This window comes from Triticum aestivum, chromosome 3B, assembly GCF_018294505.1.
Source record: "Triticum aestivum cultivar Chinese Spring chromosome 3B, IWGSC CS RefSeq v2.1, whole genome shotgun sequence".
Taxonomy (NCBI): domain Eukaryota; kingdom Viridiplantae; phylum Streptophyta; class Magnoliopsida; order Poales; family Poaceae; genus Triticum; species Triticum aestivum.
Genome location: NC_057801.1, coordinates 114,756,751 through 114,774,779, shown reverse-complemented (window position 1 = coordinate 114,774,779; position 18,029 = coordinate 114,756,751). Strand labels below are relative to the sequence as shown.

General features: G+C 46.4%; 2 protein-coding genes across 2 annotated transcripts; one reads left to right on the top strand and one right to left on the bottom strand.

Annotated features, from left to right (window-relative positions):
• Positions 1-3,856: 3,856 nt before the first annotated feature.
• LOC123068906 (serine/threonine-protein kinase Aurora-2) lies at positions 3,857-7,326 on the top strand. The gene is made up of 9 exons (XM_044491600.1): positions 3,857-4,073; positions 4,620-4,730; positions 5,404-5,550; positions 5,631-5,726; positions 5,821-5,916; positions 6,002-6,098; positions 6,195-6,312; positions 6,735-6,807; positions 6,919-7,326. The coding sequence occupies exons 1-9, from the start codon at positions 4,038-4,040 to the stop codon at positions 7,018-7,020; spliced, it is 876 nt and encodes a 291-aa protein (XP_044347535.1). The 5' UTR covers positions 3,857-4,037; the 3' UTR covers positions 7,021-7,326.
• Positions 7,327-8,115: 789 nt separating this feature from the next.
• Positions 8,116-11,942, bottom strand: LOC123068905 (ATP-dependent 6-phosphofructokinase 6). Its single transcript, XM_044491599.1, has 11 exons — positions 11,503-11,942; positions 11,079-11,125; positions 10,929-10,968; positions 10,644-10,844; positions 9,979-10,191; positions 9,827-9,895; positions 9,605-9,734; positions 9,443-9,483; positions 9,123-9,347; positions 8,713-8,916; positions 8,116-8,623 (listed from the first exon to the last, which is right to left on the bottom strand). The coding sequence occupies exons 1-11, from the start codon at positions 11,719-11,721 to the stop codon at positions 8,408-8,410; spliced, it is 1,605 nt and encodes a 534-aa protein (XP_044347534.1). The 5' UTR covers positions 11,722-11,942; the 3' UTR covers positions 8,116-8,407.
• Positions 11,943-18,029: the final 6,087 nt, after the last annotated feature.

The following is an 18,029-nucleotide window of genomic DNA, read 5'->3' as shown; positions in this document are numbered from 1 at the left end:
CGACAGATGAGGAGGTGGCCGGCTATGAGGACGGGCAGGTGGCAGACTCGGATTCCACTCAGGCCGGCAACTACACCCACACAAAGCAGAGCTACACTCTGCTGGGCACACGACAGTCCTACACCCAAAACGGCACAGGCACACAGTAGCAAGATTGGGCTGTTGGACTGTAGTAGGAGAAGGAGGACTACGAGGATGATGATCTTGATGATTCAAAGGAGAAAGCTTCAACATGTGGGAGGACGAGCTGTTGTGCTATGTATGGTTGGCCACTAGCCTCGATCCGATCTATGCCATGGAGCAAAAGGGCACATGGATGGTACACCATCCAAGAGGCCGTGTCCAAATATTGCGACCACTTGGCGCATCTCATCGCAAGGTGGCCAAGTGGTGCGCAAATCACCGAGCAAATAAGTTCATTTGGATGTATGCACAGTTTTGTTGATCACTAGGCTGGTATGCATAGTATTGTTGATCACTAGCTGGGTATGCATAGCTTCGCTGATCACTTGTCGGATATGCATTGTTGACAATGTTTCATTTTGTAGCCTTATGCGTGTACGATGTTCAAGAAGTTTGAGAAGAAAAACTTCATCGTCATGCATTGTTGGTTCAAGTTGAATGGTAGACAAAGTGGAACATATTCATAGCCAAACTAAGGCCAACCGAGGAAGAAACCGGTGACCCAACCAACCCAACGACAGAACCACTCAAGAAGGTTAGAAGAGGGTTCCGAGGAAAGAAGTGAGAGGGGGAGAGCGCGAAGCGAGAAGGTGCGGTGGTCAAGATGATGGATAGGTTCGAGGACATCTTGATGCAGAAGGAGGAGACGTACGCCAAGCGCTCGAACATCAAGGAGGAAAAAAGCGGATATATTCAAATTGTTGATGGAGGCAACCGAGAAAAAGCTTAAGCTCAAAGAGAAGAGGGCCATGATCAAAGATAAGAAGGCCATGCTCCAGGAGAAGAAGGCGATGCTCGAAGAAAAGAAGGTGAAGATCGTAGATGTTGTGGAGGACACCAAGATGTTGTCCTTGAATTTGGAGTCTTTGAATGTCGACACAAGAATGATCGTGCAAGCCGTTCCCTACAAGATGTTGCAGCGGCATAAAGATGATTCGGAGGCGGCGGACAAGGAGGATGAGTAGGCGGTAGACAAGGAGGCGGAGGCGGATGCTACCTATGTGGCAGGGGCGACACCTTAAGCGCGGAGCCTCGGATTACCAGTTAGCATGGCAGAAAATCTAATTTTTCTGCACAGAATGTCAGACTGATATTCTTTTGTGACCAGGCATGTAAAAAACTTAAGAATACTTGCCTCTTTTTGGTTGTGATCGGTCATGTGATCCACCGGTGTGTGCTATGGATTAGACAAGATTTGAATTTCGATTTGCCTTTTATTGGCAGATATATACAGGATAGCATTGGATGGCCGGCTCCCGCATCCGTCTTCACGAACTGGTCCTCCCTGTTTGCGGACAGGCGCGGGAGCAAATTTATGGGTCAACATTGGAGATGCCCTTAGCCTTATCACTTTGCAAGTATGTTCAATGCTCTATTTCGAAGAAGATACTTTCCCACACTTTTTCAGGGTAAGGAGCATCTGAACTCTGGACTCACTTTCTAGTAAATATTTGGCATTTAATGAAAAATGGTTAACTGAATACATTGATGTCTGACATTGCCAACACGAACAACTAAGAACCGCTAACCCTTATAAGAAACCCTAGCCTTCACCAGATCAATTGCCCATATCTTCCGCCTATGGGCATCGCTTAGGCATCGTAAGGTGGAGGGGCCAGGATTCTCGCCGCTCATCCATTGTGTTCGTAATTTGTTTAGTAAGATTTTTGTGTTGCGGCGATGTTACTCTGATATTTTTTTGTTGAATAACGCCCTTCGGCACCAATCTCATCTCAATGGCGCTTGGTGTGGCATTGCCAAAGAGCTTGGAGTCATTATCTCATTGCAAAAACCGAAGGTGTCACGCATGCAATGATTTTGACTGGTCGTTGAACTCTAAGTGCCATTTGATTGTCTGATGTGAGACCTTGGTGGACTCAGCAGATCATACCTATGTAAGGTGAGTTTTGAGCTAGTTATCAGGAAAACTTGGTGAGACCTGTATCAATCTCTTCGAAAGAGGATCGCTCCTGGCCCAACTAATGGTGTATCATTGAATTCCGAGTGATGGTTTGTGACGTCTGGGCTCGAATGAATCGAGTGTCGCTAGTCAGTACCCATTTGAGGAACGTCTACCAAACCTTCTCTCAAGAACCAAGTATGCACATTTGGATATTTGACCTTCTTGACAAAAGCAACCACTACCATGGAAGATATCTTATGCGACTTGATGTCCTTGATGAGTCAAGGTTTCAACATCCGTTAGCAGAACAGATCTACATCGAGTGGCTTGCACTCGGTACTTCTTTGAGCAGTAGTACGCTCGAAACTTCATCATGTCGCGTGCACATAGTTTTTGGTTCGAGACTGGACTAGCAACATAATCGATACATTCATTCAGCCGACTGATCAACTTGACCGTGTGGAATACGAAGCGGCAAGTGACGCCATAGTGAAGCTTGTCATGTCGTCACATCAAATATTTTGCATGTTGCGAGACGCCCTTTTGACTAGTTTGCGAGAGCGGCCTCCTTGGCCCCGCGCCCCGACCAACGTTATGACCTGTAGCAACCGTATAGCACAGCTACGTGAGGAAAGAGACTATCGCAAGCGTCCACACAAATACTCACCTGGATGGTAACTAATATGTTTTGATTATTATTTTGCTGACGCGGAAAAAGACCTTTGATTATTGTTTTGACAACAATAACGATGTTTGATATGAGACTAAAAATTTTGTACCACAGTACAACATAGTCATCATTAAGGCTCAACATCTTCCTTTTCTTGAGAAATAGGGATCCCCCCGCCCCAACTTTTATTGAAGTGAGGTAAACATCCAACAAGGATCGCTACACAACGCTCGACCACAAACATGGAAGCAGCTGCGACAAACATAACTCCAGTCAAGAACACACACTACAAATAACCAGAGCAAACAATACAACAACATGGGAAAACAACATAACAACAAGGGGAAACAACATAAACAACCTAAATCTAGACCGCTTGAAATGCAAAGAAGTCCCTAAGTTGAGTTGTCGCCTTATGCTCAGTAGTCGCCACTTCAGAGAGGTTCAAAACTAAGCTATCCTTACAAGCTCTCCACGACGATGATCGAGGAGCATCAGGGAGTGAAGTAGGAGTGCACCATGAGCATTGGCACATAGTACCTTCCATTGATGCAGTAGCGACCTCACTCGATCCAGGGCGCACTTTAGACTCCGCCAACCCCTTCCCCGAAAACAAGATCATTTCGCATGGTCCATGAGAGGCAGCATTCAAAACATCATTTTTGTTATTTTTCCAATGCTTTGAAAGGTGATCCAAGAGTATGGATGGGACCGAAATGTCCAAAACCTCCTTGATGATCTTCCCCACGTTAGAAGCAACAACACAATCAAAGAATAGATACCCAACATATTCTTCTTCTTTTTTTCATTACAGAACACACAAGTAAGGGGCATCCACATGGCGACCCTTGGACAGGTTATCTCGGGCTAAAACTTTGCTGTTGAAGATCAGCCACAAGAAAGCGTGCAAATTCCGAGGTGTTTTGATTTTCCAAAAGCAATGAGGCCCAGCAACTCAGCCCATCCACGACAAATTGCGCACGAACCCGTTTTCAGTTTCTCAACTACGGGGCCGAGCCCAAAGCCCATTCTAACCTCTGTCAACGCAACCGAACGGCTCTCGACCGCGCACGTGAGTGGCACGCACGCACTCGGCCAGGCCAGCAGGGCAAAATAATCCGACCGTTGAGGCCGCTGCCGCTGCCTCTGCCTCTCCAAGAGCCTTTAAACCTCCAAAATCTGCGATCCGGATCTTTCCCCAATTCCAAACCCGCCCTGCCCCGCCCGGCCGCTCCTCCCCCTGCGCCCCCCTCCGCTCCTCCGCTCCGCGGACGGCCAGCCATGGCGATCTCCACCGATTCGCGCAGCGAGGAGAAGGTACGCGTGCTCGCCTCGCCCCTCCCCGCCTCCCCTTCCCGGATCTCATCTCCGCGTCTCGTGCGCGCGATCTCGGCGCTCCCGTCGGGGGCGCGCACCGGCGGATTCTTGGGATTCGACGCCGGATCGGCGCCCAGTTGTTCCTGGGGCGGCTGTGTGCTCGTGCTCTAGCGCCGGATTTAGTTGGCGATTTGTTCTGTTCTGCTTCCCCCTGGCGTTTTTGGGTGGGTTGGTGGTTAGGGTTTGCTAGCTGATGTCAGGCGTTGAAATGGTCCGGGTCCTATTCCCTTCTTGGTTGGCCCAAGATTATATTTTGGGCTCAGTAAAGTGAACAAACCCATCGATTTTTGGCATATCCTTAGTTTTCCTCTCCATCTGGGCGGCCCTAAATTACCAGCTTCTTGTGATGGTTTATACTGTACATGGTTAAAAGATGCATCTTGTGGGTAATATATTGTTTGGTCAACCTGGGCTTCATGAGTATAATAGTACTGCTCTTCCGGTGAAGTTGAACAATAATGGTGTATCTTTGTTGCCTCTCTGCAGCCTTCGCAGCATTCTCAGGTGGAGAAGCGGTGGGTGTTGTCTGACTTTGACGTTGGGAAGGCACTTGGGAGGGGCAAGTTTGGCCATGTCTACTTGGCCAGAGAAAAGAGGGTAACTACTCTATAGCTAATCTCAAATAATCCAGTATCTTAATTCGAGTGAAGGAATTTATGTTTCGCCAAGCTGATTAGATAACAAGTATAGCTAATGTTTAGTAATTAGAGCTCAGATCTATTTGTTCAGCTACTAAATATAGCATTGAATGACACTGTCATCTACATTGCATATGTTCTGAGTCCAGAAGCTTATTGTATCTACCATCTGTTTTCCCTATTAAATGTCTATGCGTAGTAAGTTAAGTTTCACGGACACTTTTCATTCATTAGTACAAATTGGTTGTTTGGTGTTATATATACTGAAGATAGCAGGAGTCTGGAATTGTTAATACTCGAGTAATCAACGAAGTCTTACAATATTTTCTTTCCATATAAACAGAGTAGTCAGATTGTGTCTTTGAAAGTTCTTTACAACTGCCAACTCAGTCCAGAAGCTTATTATATCTACCATCTCTTTTCTCTACTTTTGACTTTTGTTTGTAAGTGTCTAGCTCCTTTGCAGAAATTTTGATGCCATGCATAGAAAGTTATGAGTTTCATGAATACTTTTCCTTCATAGTAGTAGAAATTGGTTGTTTGGTGTTATATACACTCAGATGGCAGGAGTGGAATTGTTAATACTCGAGTAATCAACGAAGTCTTACACTAGTTTCTTTCCATGGAAACAGAGTAGTCATATTGTGGCTTTGAAAGTTCTTTTCAAGAGCCAACTAAAACAATCCCAGGTGGAGCATCAGTTACGGCGCGAAGTGGAGATACAGAGTCACCTTAGACACCCCAATATTCTTCGCCTATATGGGTATTTTTATGATCAGGTACAGATTGGCCAAACGGAGAATCATTATTGCTTTCATTTGACCCTCGTCTGATCATCAGTTCCATATCCATTTTGCAGACCCGTGTTTACCTAATCTTGGAACATGCCGCAAAAGGAGAGCTGTACAAGGAGTTGCAGAGATGCAAGCATTTTTCTGAAAGACGCTCGGCAACTGTAAGTATATGCTCTGAATGTGTTCGTGGTAAATGTATCATCTACCCACTATTCAAAAGTAATATATCTGAACTTCCCTTGTTTTTCTTTTCAGTACATTGCATCATTGGCCCGTGCCCTCATCTATCTTCACGGGAAGCACGTGATACATCGAGATATTAAACCGGAAAACCTTTTAGTTGGAGTACAGGTATTTGCTCTACTTTCCTTTGAATTTTATGATCTGGAACAGTATGCTCTCTGGTGTTTACATAGGTATATGCTTTTCATGACAGGGAGAGCTGAAGATTGCAGACTTTGGCTGGTCTGTTCATACCTTCAACCGAAGAAGGACAATGTGTGGGACTTTAGATTATCTGCCTCCTGAAATGGGTACTTTCCTTTTCATTTGCTTCAGTGTCACAACTGATTCGTGGTGAAATAGAATACCACAAATTTCTAGTAGCTAACTTGTTGCAATGTTTGCAGTGGAGAAGACAGAGCACGATTACCATGTAGACATATGGAGCTTGGGCATCCTATGTTATGAATTCCTTTATGGGCTCCCACCTTTTGAAGCCAAAGAACACTCCGAGACATATCGAAGGTAACTCATGATGAACGAACTGATTTTACTATGACCTTCGCGATTTGCATCTCTTGATTCGATGCTCTTACAAACGTTGCCTTGCCTATATTTTCTGTCCAAAGTAGTCTTTTGGGCGTTTGTACATTTTCCTCTACAAGCATACTCTTGAACTATGGGTGGTGCTTCTACATGAAACACACACAGTTGCATTGATCAGGGCCGGCTAGGCATGCTTTTTTTAGGTTCATGGTTTCGTGTATGCATCAGCAGTGATACTACATTTGCAGCATTGCACCATAAGTTATTTTGATTGAATCACATGTTTAAATCTTCATGATTGAGAGATTACACTTAGTTTCTAATCCATGCAACTCTACTTAGCTCCCTTCGCACCCTTATAAGCAACTGCTGTCTCTCAAACTGCCTTGTCCAAAATACAGGATAGTAAAAGTGGACCTGAAGTTCCCGTTGAAACCGTTTGTGTCTCCTGCTGCGAAGGACCTCATCTCACAGGTACCTGATTTCTGATCATGATTACAACAAGAAATAGTTCTAGTTTATGTGGCATGCCCTGTGCTGAACTTCTGTCTTACAAATGGTATGTTTGTTCTGGGCTTGTTGCAGATGCTGGTGAAGAATTCAGCGCATCGCCTGCCCCTCCATAAGGTTCTGGAGCACCCCTGGATCGTCCAAAACGCCGACCCCTCAGGCGTGTACAGGGGGTAGAGCTTGTCTCGCCTGCTCCTGTGCCTTGATCCAGGGCTCTGAGTTAACTCAATTGTTGTCATATCTGGCTTTCGTTAGCCGTGCCTGTACTACCTACCACCACTGTTGCTCCTGCAGCTGCGTCGATAATGTTCATTGAAGCTTCAGCTTTACTCGATGAAGATTTGGAGCCAACATGTAGCAGCTGTCTCAAGTGTGTGTTGTGAATGTTTATGTTGTGTAGGGGGTGTGTGTATCCTACTCTGTGTATCTCTTGTTGGACAACTATTTGGTCTATATATTGGAGGTTCCCGCAGTTCGTATCCAGTGCCTTGTAATTGTTATTATTCATTCAGGTGATCGGAGTGATAGCCAAGGTTCAGATTAAGAAATCTCTTTGGACAGAGCAGACTTGTCAAGCCACCTTTTTTCTTATGATCCAGCGAAAGAAACTTTTTTCTTATGAAAATCACCACCCTCTTTGTCTTTATTGACTTTGCAAGTACTAACATTTGCATCTCTAAAGCAAACCACCTTTGCGGACAATTCCAACCCAGTTTGCCACAAAATAAATTCAGAATGTTTTCATTTTATTTTGGGGCTCGTGTAGTTCAATGACCTCCAACGAAAGCAACCTTGCTTCAAACAAAACTGAATAAAAGGCCGATACTACCTTTCTACACCTGAGCTCATATGCTTCTGGTGTGAACAACAAAATAAATAAAATAGAAAAAATATTATTTCAAAAAATTCTGAAAAAACAAATTATGACATACTTTAAGGAATGTTTGTTGTGCATGCAAAATTGCATTATGAAGTCACATTGGTGAAAGTCGTGGCAAGAAAATACAAAATCAGAGCTTTAAAATGCATTTGAAAGTAAGCATCAATTTTCTTTTTACCATGCCTTCCACCAATGTCGTCATTTCTTGATGAAATTTGCATGCACAACAAACATTTTTAAAGTACGTTTTTTTCTATTTTATTTATTTTACTGTTCACGTCATGAGCATATGAGCTCAGGTGTAGAAAATGCACGTCTATAAAAGGCTTGCTTCATTGCAAATAAATAGATAAAAACACTAAAGAGGTCGGGGGGGGGGGGGGGGGGGGGTGTGATTTGCAATTCTTTACAAGTGAATAATAAACCAGGATTCAGATGAAGTGTTGCAAAAGAGCTTCTGTTGCGAAGAGCTCGAACCCAAAACTTAGCATTCTCTAATCTACAAAATCGAGCTTCTACCACCAAAGATTGCCATCGTGGAACCCTTATTATATATAGTTATACAGTAATTCTCCGGAGAAGTCTCTACTACAAGGCAAGCTAAAAAACTCACAAGAGAAGGTTAAAAAAGAATAGCTATAATTACACATGCTCAATATATCCATCCCAACAGCTTTGTGCCTCTCACTCTGCTCCAGCTGACCCGTTACAGTTGGGTGAGCACTTCGCCGGTGAGCCATCGAGGAGCTGCGTGTTGTGCAGGTGGTGGCGCTCGTCGTCATCGTGCTTCATGTTCTCGACATCCTCGTGGCTCAGGAAGCAGGGCTGGTTCGTCGAGCACAGCACCCTCGCCCACATCCTGTCAGTGATCACGACCTTGTTCTGCTTCTCAGTGATTCTCTGCAGCCAAAATTTTAGACTATCAGCATAAGGTTTGATAGGAGTTCCAACAGATCTCAGGTGTGATCACTGTTTCCTGCTGTACTTACATAGAATGGGATGTAAGCATGTCTGCCGTTCACGGGCGCGACGGTGAAGCCACTGTATCCTGCCATGGCGCCATGGAGGGCGCTGTGCGCAAGCAGGGTGCAGTAGACGTTGTCAGAGGCGTTTGACCGGACCGCGCGGATCATGTATGTCGGGTCTATGTACTTGAGAGTTATGGGGAAGTTGGTCTTCTTCTTGAAATGATCCTGCATGATGAAGAAAGCCAAGCAATTCAGTGGTGGAATATGACCAGGGCTTTCTTTCGGCTTCAAACTTTCAATCTACTAACAAGTGGCTTGTTGCTAATTCTATCATGACTGAATGCTAATATACTTGAATGAGCCAAAGAGATAAAGAGCATTGCTTGTCCCCACATTGACAGGGAAAGGAAAGTTTGGACCAGGAATCTGACCTTGATCTTCTGGGATAGCCAAAGGCCAACATCCAGAAGCAGCTTATTTCCAGAAGCATCCTGAGTGTCCACAAAGTTCATGCTTTGGGCGATGAGATCTTGGCCAGCACCCTCGGCCACCACAATGACCATATGACCACTATCCTTGAGCCGTTTCTCGACGAACTCAAGGAGGCCTCCTTTCCCTTCAAGGTAGAATGGAGACTCTGGGATTAAGCAACAATCCTGAGATAACAAGCAAAGCAAAGTGGTCAGTCTCCGACTCGACATTACTGTTATGTTGATTAGTGTAATGAACTTATAGGATGATAACAACATACCACATCACGACTAGCTAGAGTAGCATACATTGCGATGAACCCTGCATCAATATAATTTATAACTCATTATTATTTACTTAAAACCACTTTCCTTCAGAATATGCAGGAGCGGGTATTACTTTAAAACGTGACTGCAAGTTTGTAACAAGGAAAGAGACGTACCACTGTTGCGGCCCATTAGCTTCACGACACCAATGCCATTCTCTGCACTTTCAGCTTCAACATGAGCAGCGTTGATTGCTCTTTGAGCCTCCTCCACAGCAGTGTCAAATCCAAAAGATTTGTCAATCACCTGTGTGGACAATTCAACATCAAAATCACAACTAGTGTGGAAAACAATCACTCTTGTACATAAATGCAGGGGCAAAGGAAAGAGGGGAGTACCGCAATATCATTATCAATGGTCTTTGGGACACCGACCACTGCACATTTGAGGCCCCGTCTACGGACTTCCTGAAATTAAGTTTAAGCAGTTGTATGTGAGACATGGAATTGAGCATTTGATTGAGACCTTCCTGCAGTAGCAATGTTGTTACCTCATAAATTACGGAAGCGCCTTGCTGAGTACCATCACCTCCAATGATGTAGACCTGGTTAATGCCACGGTCCTGAAGACTATCCACAATTTTGGCAGTGTCATGCCCACCCCTTGAAGTTCCAAGAATGGTCCCCCCTCTCTTGTGGATGTCGTTCACTGATTTGGGTGTCAATGTAACGGTGTTTCGAGAATAGAAACCCTTGTATCCACCCTGCATATTGCACATCCAGAATTAGGTTCAGAAAACAAAAACAGAGTGAACATAACGGTTGACAAATAGCAGTATTATATTCAGGCCTAGCTAATGACAACACCATGTCATTAAGTGCCAGCAAACAATGCTTATTAGTGTCACCATCAATATTGTATTCTCAGGGAGTTTGTTCCGAAGTACACACTTCTAAACAGTTTCAGGCTTATCAACATTGCAGCGTCATGTTATTAGGTGACAGCTGAAAATGCTTATTGGTGTCACCGTCAATATTGTATTCCCAGGCAGTTTGTTCTAAATCACACCTTCCTAAGCAGTCAAAATCAGTTACTGCAATTAAATAGCCTCGTTAGCATCGTAACAAAGCACCATGCTAATCCTAAAATACTAACCGGAGCATTGTAATTTACACATGGAGAACAAACAAGAGCAGCAACTCCAGAAGTCCTCACCTCTATGCCAACAACACTGGTGACACCGTACATGTCGTACAACCCGCACACAAGCTCGCGGATGACCGTGTTGAGCCCGGGGCAAAGGCCGCCGCAGGTGACGATGGCCGCGTTCACGTCGTCGGGCTGGAAGTACACCCTCTGCCGCGGCCCGGCGCGCCGGAAGTGGGTGCCTCTCGCACTGTTCTTACGAACAACAATCTGCAATCGACCCACAAAAGTCAGCCTCACCAGATCACCTCGGCATTCTGTTAGACCAAAAGTATAACACAGAAAATTTCTCACCTTTTGCGTGACGGTGTCGTCCGTGTTGACGAAGTACTGCCTGGGATGGACAACACGTGGTGGGAGCAGGAAGAAAGGTCAGCTTCGGGAAACATGCGTGTTTGGATGGAACTGGACTGTGCAGGGCAAAGAAAGGAGGGGAACTCTTACTTGACGACCGAGTAGGCAGGGTTGTCCTGGAGGGGATTCGGGTACGTCTGCAGATCAGCAACGGTAACAAGAGGTGAGCAATCGATTCAGTTCAAGGATTCTGTAACTGTAATCTGCAAACAAATCGCTATGTTCCAAAATCGCTATGTTTTCGGGGATCGATCTATCGATTGATGTCCCTATGTTCCAAAATTGTTGGAGCAGCTGGACTGCATGGCGATCAGTTTATCCTCGAATCCAAGGAAAATCGTGAAAAATATAAAGATGCGGAGAATCCACAGAAGGGCGCCAAAAAAGGGGGCCGGGAAAGCATAGAGACTTGGCAGCTCCGAGCTGATCCCCGCGACGGGAAATCAACCAGACGAGAGCACCAGGCGATCGGAACGTGAGACAGCAAGAGGAGCACGGGGGCTGTGGCACGCACCGGGAGCTCGGGCATGTAGTCGGTGAGGTGGGGCACGTCCTCGAGCACGTAGCCGGCGTCGCCGCCCACGAGCTTCTTCTTCATCGCCCACTTGCACGGCGCCTTGGCGGCGGCGGCGGCGGCGGAGGCGAGGGGCTCCTTCCTCGGCTCGAGAAGCTTCATCTTCTGCTCCGCCACCGCCACCGCCGCGGGGGCCGGGGCGACGCCGACGGACTCCATGGCAGGGAGGGACCCCGTCGGTAAGCACGAGGTGGAAAGAGGAAAAAAAGATGGTTTTTGAGATCACGAGGGAGCTTAAGCTTAGCCGGTGATTCTGGGAGTGATCCTCCTGCTCTTGGTGTGTGGGGAGGACAGCCGCGGGGGGCGGGGGATTATATATTCGGATTAGCGTCGTTCGCGCCGCCGTTAGCCGCTGGGTTTGACGGCGCCGACGGGGTTTGACGGCCGCACGAGGGGAGAGGGAGGGGAGGGGGAGGTGGGAAACTTCGCGGGGTTCCCGGGAGGGGCATCGGGGTTTCGGCCTATTTACGGGCCTGCCATTTCGTGTTGGCCTTGCGCGAGAAGAAATGTCGCCCGGGTCCTCTTGTCAGTATGCGATGGGATATATCACGGGGGATTTGCTCCTTTTCTGGTAGTATTTGTTTGACTGAAAAACATCGCCACTTTGCTTGAAATTTTTTTAAAGGGAATATATTAATATCCACCGAATCTCTGCACCTACAAGATGTCGCAACGACATCCAGGATGCATACAACCAAAAAAAAGGAAAAAAACAAAGGTCCCGCCACAGCGACCGACTTCTCTCAGCAGCCATACACAAATCACCACCAAATACAACAACCGAAAAACATAAAAGTTCTCCAAAAACAACGCCGCCAAGAAAGAAATAGTGCACAAGCACCATTGTTGCCCGATCCAAGATCTTAGATTTTCACCCTGGAGAAGTCCGAGCTCTCAAAATAATTCCTTCAGCAAGGCAATTGTGAAGCACAACCAATGAAGGCCAGACCTTTGATTGTCACCCTGAAAGTCATGGCTCGGTATCCGAGGAGCACCACCAAAATTGAATTCCTCCAGTGTTGCCGCCCCCACTTGACATTGCTGCTCCTAAGAGTTACCAAACACCTGGTTGACTCCATCTCCTCGAAGGCTCTATTCGTCTAACTGATTCTCCATTCTCAACCACTATTACCTTCTCCAAGTTGTCTACACCATAGAAATCGAGAAGCTGACATGTCCCATGGTGCCAACAAACAATAGAGCTTCGCGCCACACCGTCATGGAACCTCGTAGGCTGATATGGCATGCACGACCGAATTCTATCTGATCCAGATATCTTGGGCAGGATCTCCAGCGGTAGTTCCAGAACACGTCGGTGACCAAATCGACGAGGACTGATCATGTAGACGATGCCATGATGCAAAAAGAGCACGCGGACAACCACCATTATTTTCACGGCAGCATGCCCCCATGCTGCCCCGATCAGCCCGCCATCGCCCGCCTATCGACCAAAGCCCCATGCCACATCAGCCGACGAGGCACACGACCAACTGCAACTTTGGCCCGAGCTCCACCAACCCACCCAAATCAGATCGAAAGGATCGGCATCCCAAGCCATCACTGCAAGCCAAGGCACACCACCGGGTGGAGCACCCCCACCACACCCGTCATCAAGTAGCGCCGCCGCCACCAGCCGCTCCGCTGCCAAGGAGGGAGAGGAGCCACGCCCATGGAAGGCCCCGCCACCGGCGGCGGCGAGGAAGAGGTGGTGGAGGCGAGGGCTAACAGGACTAGGGTTCTCCGAGCCGCCACTACGAGCAACGCGGGTGTGCTTGGCTGGCTGCAGCTCCAACTCCTCTGCTCCTCGTTAGTTAGTTACTCCACCACTTTGCTTGAATTGAGTGTAGTTTCTAGAGAAAGGTTCATATTTCATCCCCGGAATAACCAATCAGTTTAGTTACAACTCTGAATGTCTAAACAAGTCAAAATACACTCTCAAATTACCACAGATTCAAAACTCAACTTGGTCACCTGGTCTCGGTTTAGCGTTGGTAAAGCGGTTATGACCTCAAGGAATGCTGATTGGGCATGCCAACTCAGCCTGGGGTTTAGAGGACTAAAAAAGTGGATTGTTCTTTTGTGTTTCACACGTCCCGGCTAGGACCGCCTGCTCCTCCCGCGACAGCAGCCCCCAATGTGCCTGCATCCATCATTACACCTGATTCCGGCCGTTGCCAGGGACCGATGTCACTACATCTTTCACGCCCTCTTGCCTGTAGCCACTAACCAGCTCACGCAAGATCTATCTAGGAGATGCATAGCAACAAGATGGGGAGAGTGTGTCTACGTACCCTCGTAGATCGAAAGCGGAAGCGTTTGATAACACGGTTGATGTAGTCGAACTTCTTCTAGCTCCGACCGATCAAGCACCGAACGTAGGGCACCTCCGAGTTCTGCACACGTTTAGTGAGATAACGTCCCTCGCCTTCTTGATCCAGCAAGGTGTCGAGGAAGTAGATGAGTTCCTTCAGCACGACGGCATGGTGTGATGTCTACTACGCAACCCTCTTCTTGTAGACATTGTTGGGCCTCCAAGTGCAGAGGTTTGTAGGACAGTAGCAAATTTCCATCAAGTGGATGACCTAAGGTTTATCAATCTGTGGGAGGCGTAGGATGAAGATGGTCTCTCTCAAACAACCCTGCAACCAAATAACAAAGAGTCTCTTGTGTCCCCAACATACCCAATACAATGGTAAATTGTATAGGTGCACTAGTTCGACGAAGAGATGGTGATACAAGTGCAATATGGATGGTAGATATAGGTTTTTGTAATCTGAAATTATAAAAACAACAAGGTGACAAGTAATAAAAGTGAGCAAAAACGGTATTGCAATGCTTCGAAACAAGGCCTAGGGTTCATACTTTCACTAGTGCAAGTTCTCTCAACAGTAATAACATAATTGGATCATATAACTATCCCTCAACATGCAACAAAGATTCACTCCAAAGTCACTAATATTGGAGAACAAACAAAGAAATCATTGTAGGGTACGAAACCACCTCAAAGTTATTCTTTCTGATTAATCCATTGGGCTATTACTATAAGTGTCACAAACAACCCTAGAGTTCAAAGTAAAATAACACCTTAAGACACACATCAACCAAAACCCTAATGTCACCTAGATACTCCAATGTCACCTCAAGTATCAGTGGGTATGATTATACGATACGCATCACACAATCTCAGATTCATCTATTCAAACCAACACAAAAAACTTCAAAGAGTGCCCCAAAGTTTCTACCAGAGAGTCAAGACGAAAACGTGTGCCAACCCCTATGCATAAGTTCACATGGTCATTGAACCCGCGAGTTGATCACCAAAACATACATCAAGTGAATCAATAGAATACCCCATTGTCACCATGGGTATCCCACGCAAGACATACATCAAGTGTTCTCACATCCTTAAAGACTCAATCCGATAAGATAACTTCAAAGGGAAAACTCAATCCATTACAAGAAGGTAGAGGGGGAGAAACATCATAAGATCCAACTATAATAGAAAAGCTGGCAATACATCAAGATCGTGTCATATCAAGAACATGAGAGAGAGAGAGAGAGAGAGATCAAACACATAGCTACTGGTACATACCCTCAGCCCCGAGGGTGAACTGCTCCCTCCTCGTCATGGAGAGCACCGGGATGATGAAGATGGCCACAGGTGATGGATCCCCCCTCCGGCAGGGTGCCGGAATAGGGTCCCGATTGGTTTTTGGTGGCTACAAAGACTTGCGGCGGCGGAACTCCCGATCTAGGTTTCTTTTCAGGGGTTTCTGTATTTATAGGAATTTTTGGCGTTGGTTTCATGTAAGGGGGGTCTCCGAGTCAGCCATAAGGTAGGGGGCGCGCCCTCCACCCTCATGGATGACTCGGGACTCTTCTGGCCCAACTCTTTTTCTTCAGGGGCTTCTTCTGGTCCATAAAAAATCATCAGGAATTTTCAGCTCGTTTGGACCCCTTTTGATATTCCTTTTCCGTAAAACTCAAAAACAAGGAAAAAACAGAAACTGGCACTCGGCACTAGGTTAATAGATTAGTCCCAAAAATCATATAAAATAGCATATAAATGCATATAAAACATCCAAATGGATAATATAATAGCATGGAATAATAAAAAATTATAGATATGTTGAAGACGTATCAAGCATCCCCAAGCTTAATTCATGCTCGTCCTCGAGTAGGTAAATGATAAAAACAGAATTTTTGATGTGGAATGCTACCTAACGTATTTATCAATGTAATCCCTCTATTGTGGAAAGAATATTCAGATCCATATGATTCAAAACAAAAATTTAATATTGACATAAAAACAATAATACTTCAACCATACTAACAAGGCAATTATGTCTTCTCAAAATAACATGGCCAAAGAAAGCTTATCTCTACAAAATCATATAGTCTGGCTATGCTCCATCTTCATCACACAAAATATTCAAATCATGCACAACCCGAGTTTCAGCCAAGCAATTGTTTCATACTTTAGTATTCTCAAACTTTTTCAACTTTCATGCAATACATGAGCGTGAGCCATGGGCATAGCACTATAGGTGGAATAGAATGGTGGTTGTGGAGAATACAAAAATAAAGAGATAGTCTCACATCAACTAGGTGTATCAACGGGCTATGGAGATTCCCATCAATAGATATTAATGTGAGTGAGTAGGGATTGGCATGCAACGGATGCACTAGAGCTATAAATGTATGAAAGCTCAAAAAGAAACTAAGTGGGTGTGCATCCAACTCGCTTGCTCACGAAGACCTAGGGCATTTGAGGAAGCCCATCGTTGCAATATACAAGCCAAGTTCTATAATGAAAAATTCCCACTAGTATATGAAAGTGACAACATAGGAAACTCTCTATCATGAAGATCATGGTGCTACTTTGAAGCACAAGTGTGGTAAATGGATAGTAGCGTTGCCCCTTCTCTCTTTTTCTCTCATTTATTTTTGCTTATTTTGGGCCCTCTCTTTTTTTGGTCTCTTTTTTTATCTTATTTTTATTTTTCGTCCGGAGTCTCATCACGACTTTTGAACTCCGCCTATGTTGTCTCAACATAGCCGGTCCCAAGCCCGGGTAAAGGAGGAGGGTTGTGATAGGCGTGGCGAGCCAACGTAAAAACTCAGCCATTCTTATGTAGATGAAACCCAAAAGATTTTAGTTGGGGCGTAACCCTCTCAGCGACGCGCCACATCGGAACCCGGGTGTGGTGAAAAATGGGCAAGGGCCGGGCCGTCACCCCCCAAGTGGCGCGCCGTATCTTGATCCGGATACGGTGGCAAGTGAGAGAGGATCGGGTCATCGCATCCTTAGTGGCGCGCTACATCAGCGCCCGGATGTAGTGGAAAATGAGCAAGGGTCTTTGCATTCGACTCGACGAGTGCGAAGGGTAAGGAAGCTAGCCGAGCCTAGGAGGATTCGCTTAGGTAGCTGGAACGTAGGGTCTCTGACAGGGAAGCTTCGGGAGCTAGTTGATGCAGCGGTGAGGAGAGGTGTTGATATCCTTTGCGTCCAAGAAACCAAATGGAGAGGACAGAAGGCGAAGGAGGTGGAGGATACCGGCTTCAAGCTGTGGTACACGGGGACGGCTGCAAACAGAAATGGCGTAGGCATCTTGATCAACAAGAGCCTCAAGTATGGAGTGGTAGACGTCAGGAGATGTGGGGACCATATTATCCTGGTCAAGCTGGTAGTTGAGGACTTGGTTCTCAATGTTATTAGCGCGTATGCCCCGCAAGTAGGCCACAATAAGAACACCAAGAGGGAGTTCTGGGAAGGCTTGGAAGACATGGTTAGGAGTGTACCGATTGGTGAGAAGCTCTTCATAGGAGGAGACCTCAATGGCCACGTGGGTACATCTAACACAGGTTTTGAAGGGGCGCATGGGGGCTTTAGCTATGGCATCAGGAATCAAGAAGGAGAAGATGTCTTAAGCTTTGCTTAAGCACGTCAGTCAAGTCATCGACCGTGGCTATTAAGTGGGTGGTGGGTAGGTAACGAATTTCTTCGTCGCCAGCTTCCCACTCGAGCCGAACATAGTTCGGCCAAGAATCTCCTGTCAGAGAGAGAGACCTTAATGAATCTAGCACATCTCCGAAGGGTGAGTGCTGAAAGATACCCGCGGCGGTGAACTCCATAACCGGAGCCCAATTAGATTTGATGGGCACGGATGCGCGCGGTCCAGAACACACAGCCGGAGACAAGTCCGGGGGTCCGGAGACACAGATCTCCTTAGTAGCGGAGTTTGTGTTCAGCTACAATGTAGATGAGTATGTGGCCTCCGGGGCGGGGTCCATCCACCCGTCCTCGAGAGGCACGACCTGCTCTGGATCGAAGTCCGGAGCCGTAGCAGGTGCGATGTTCCGAACACTACCCGACGGCAGATCTAGGTCGTGCACATTGTGATCGTTCGGTGCTCCTAACATGGGCCCGAATCCGTCGAAGATCAAGTCTCCGCGGATGTCGGCAG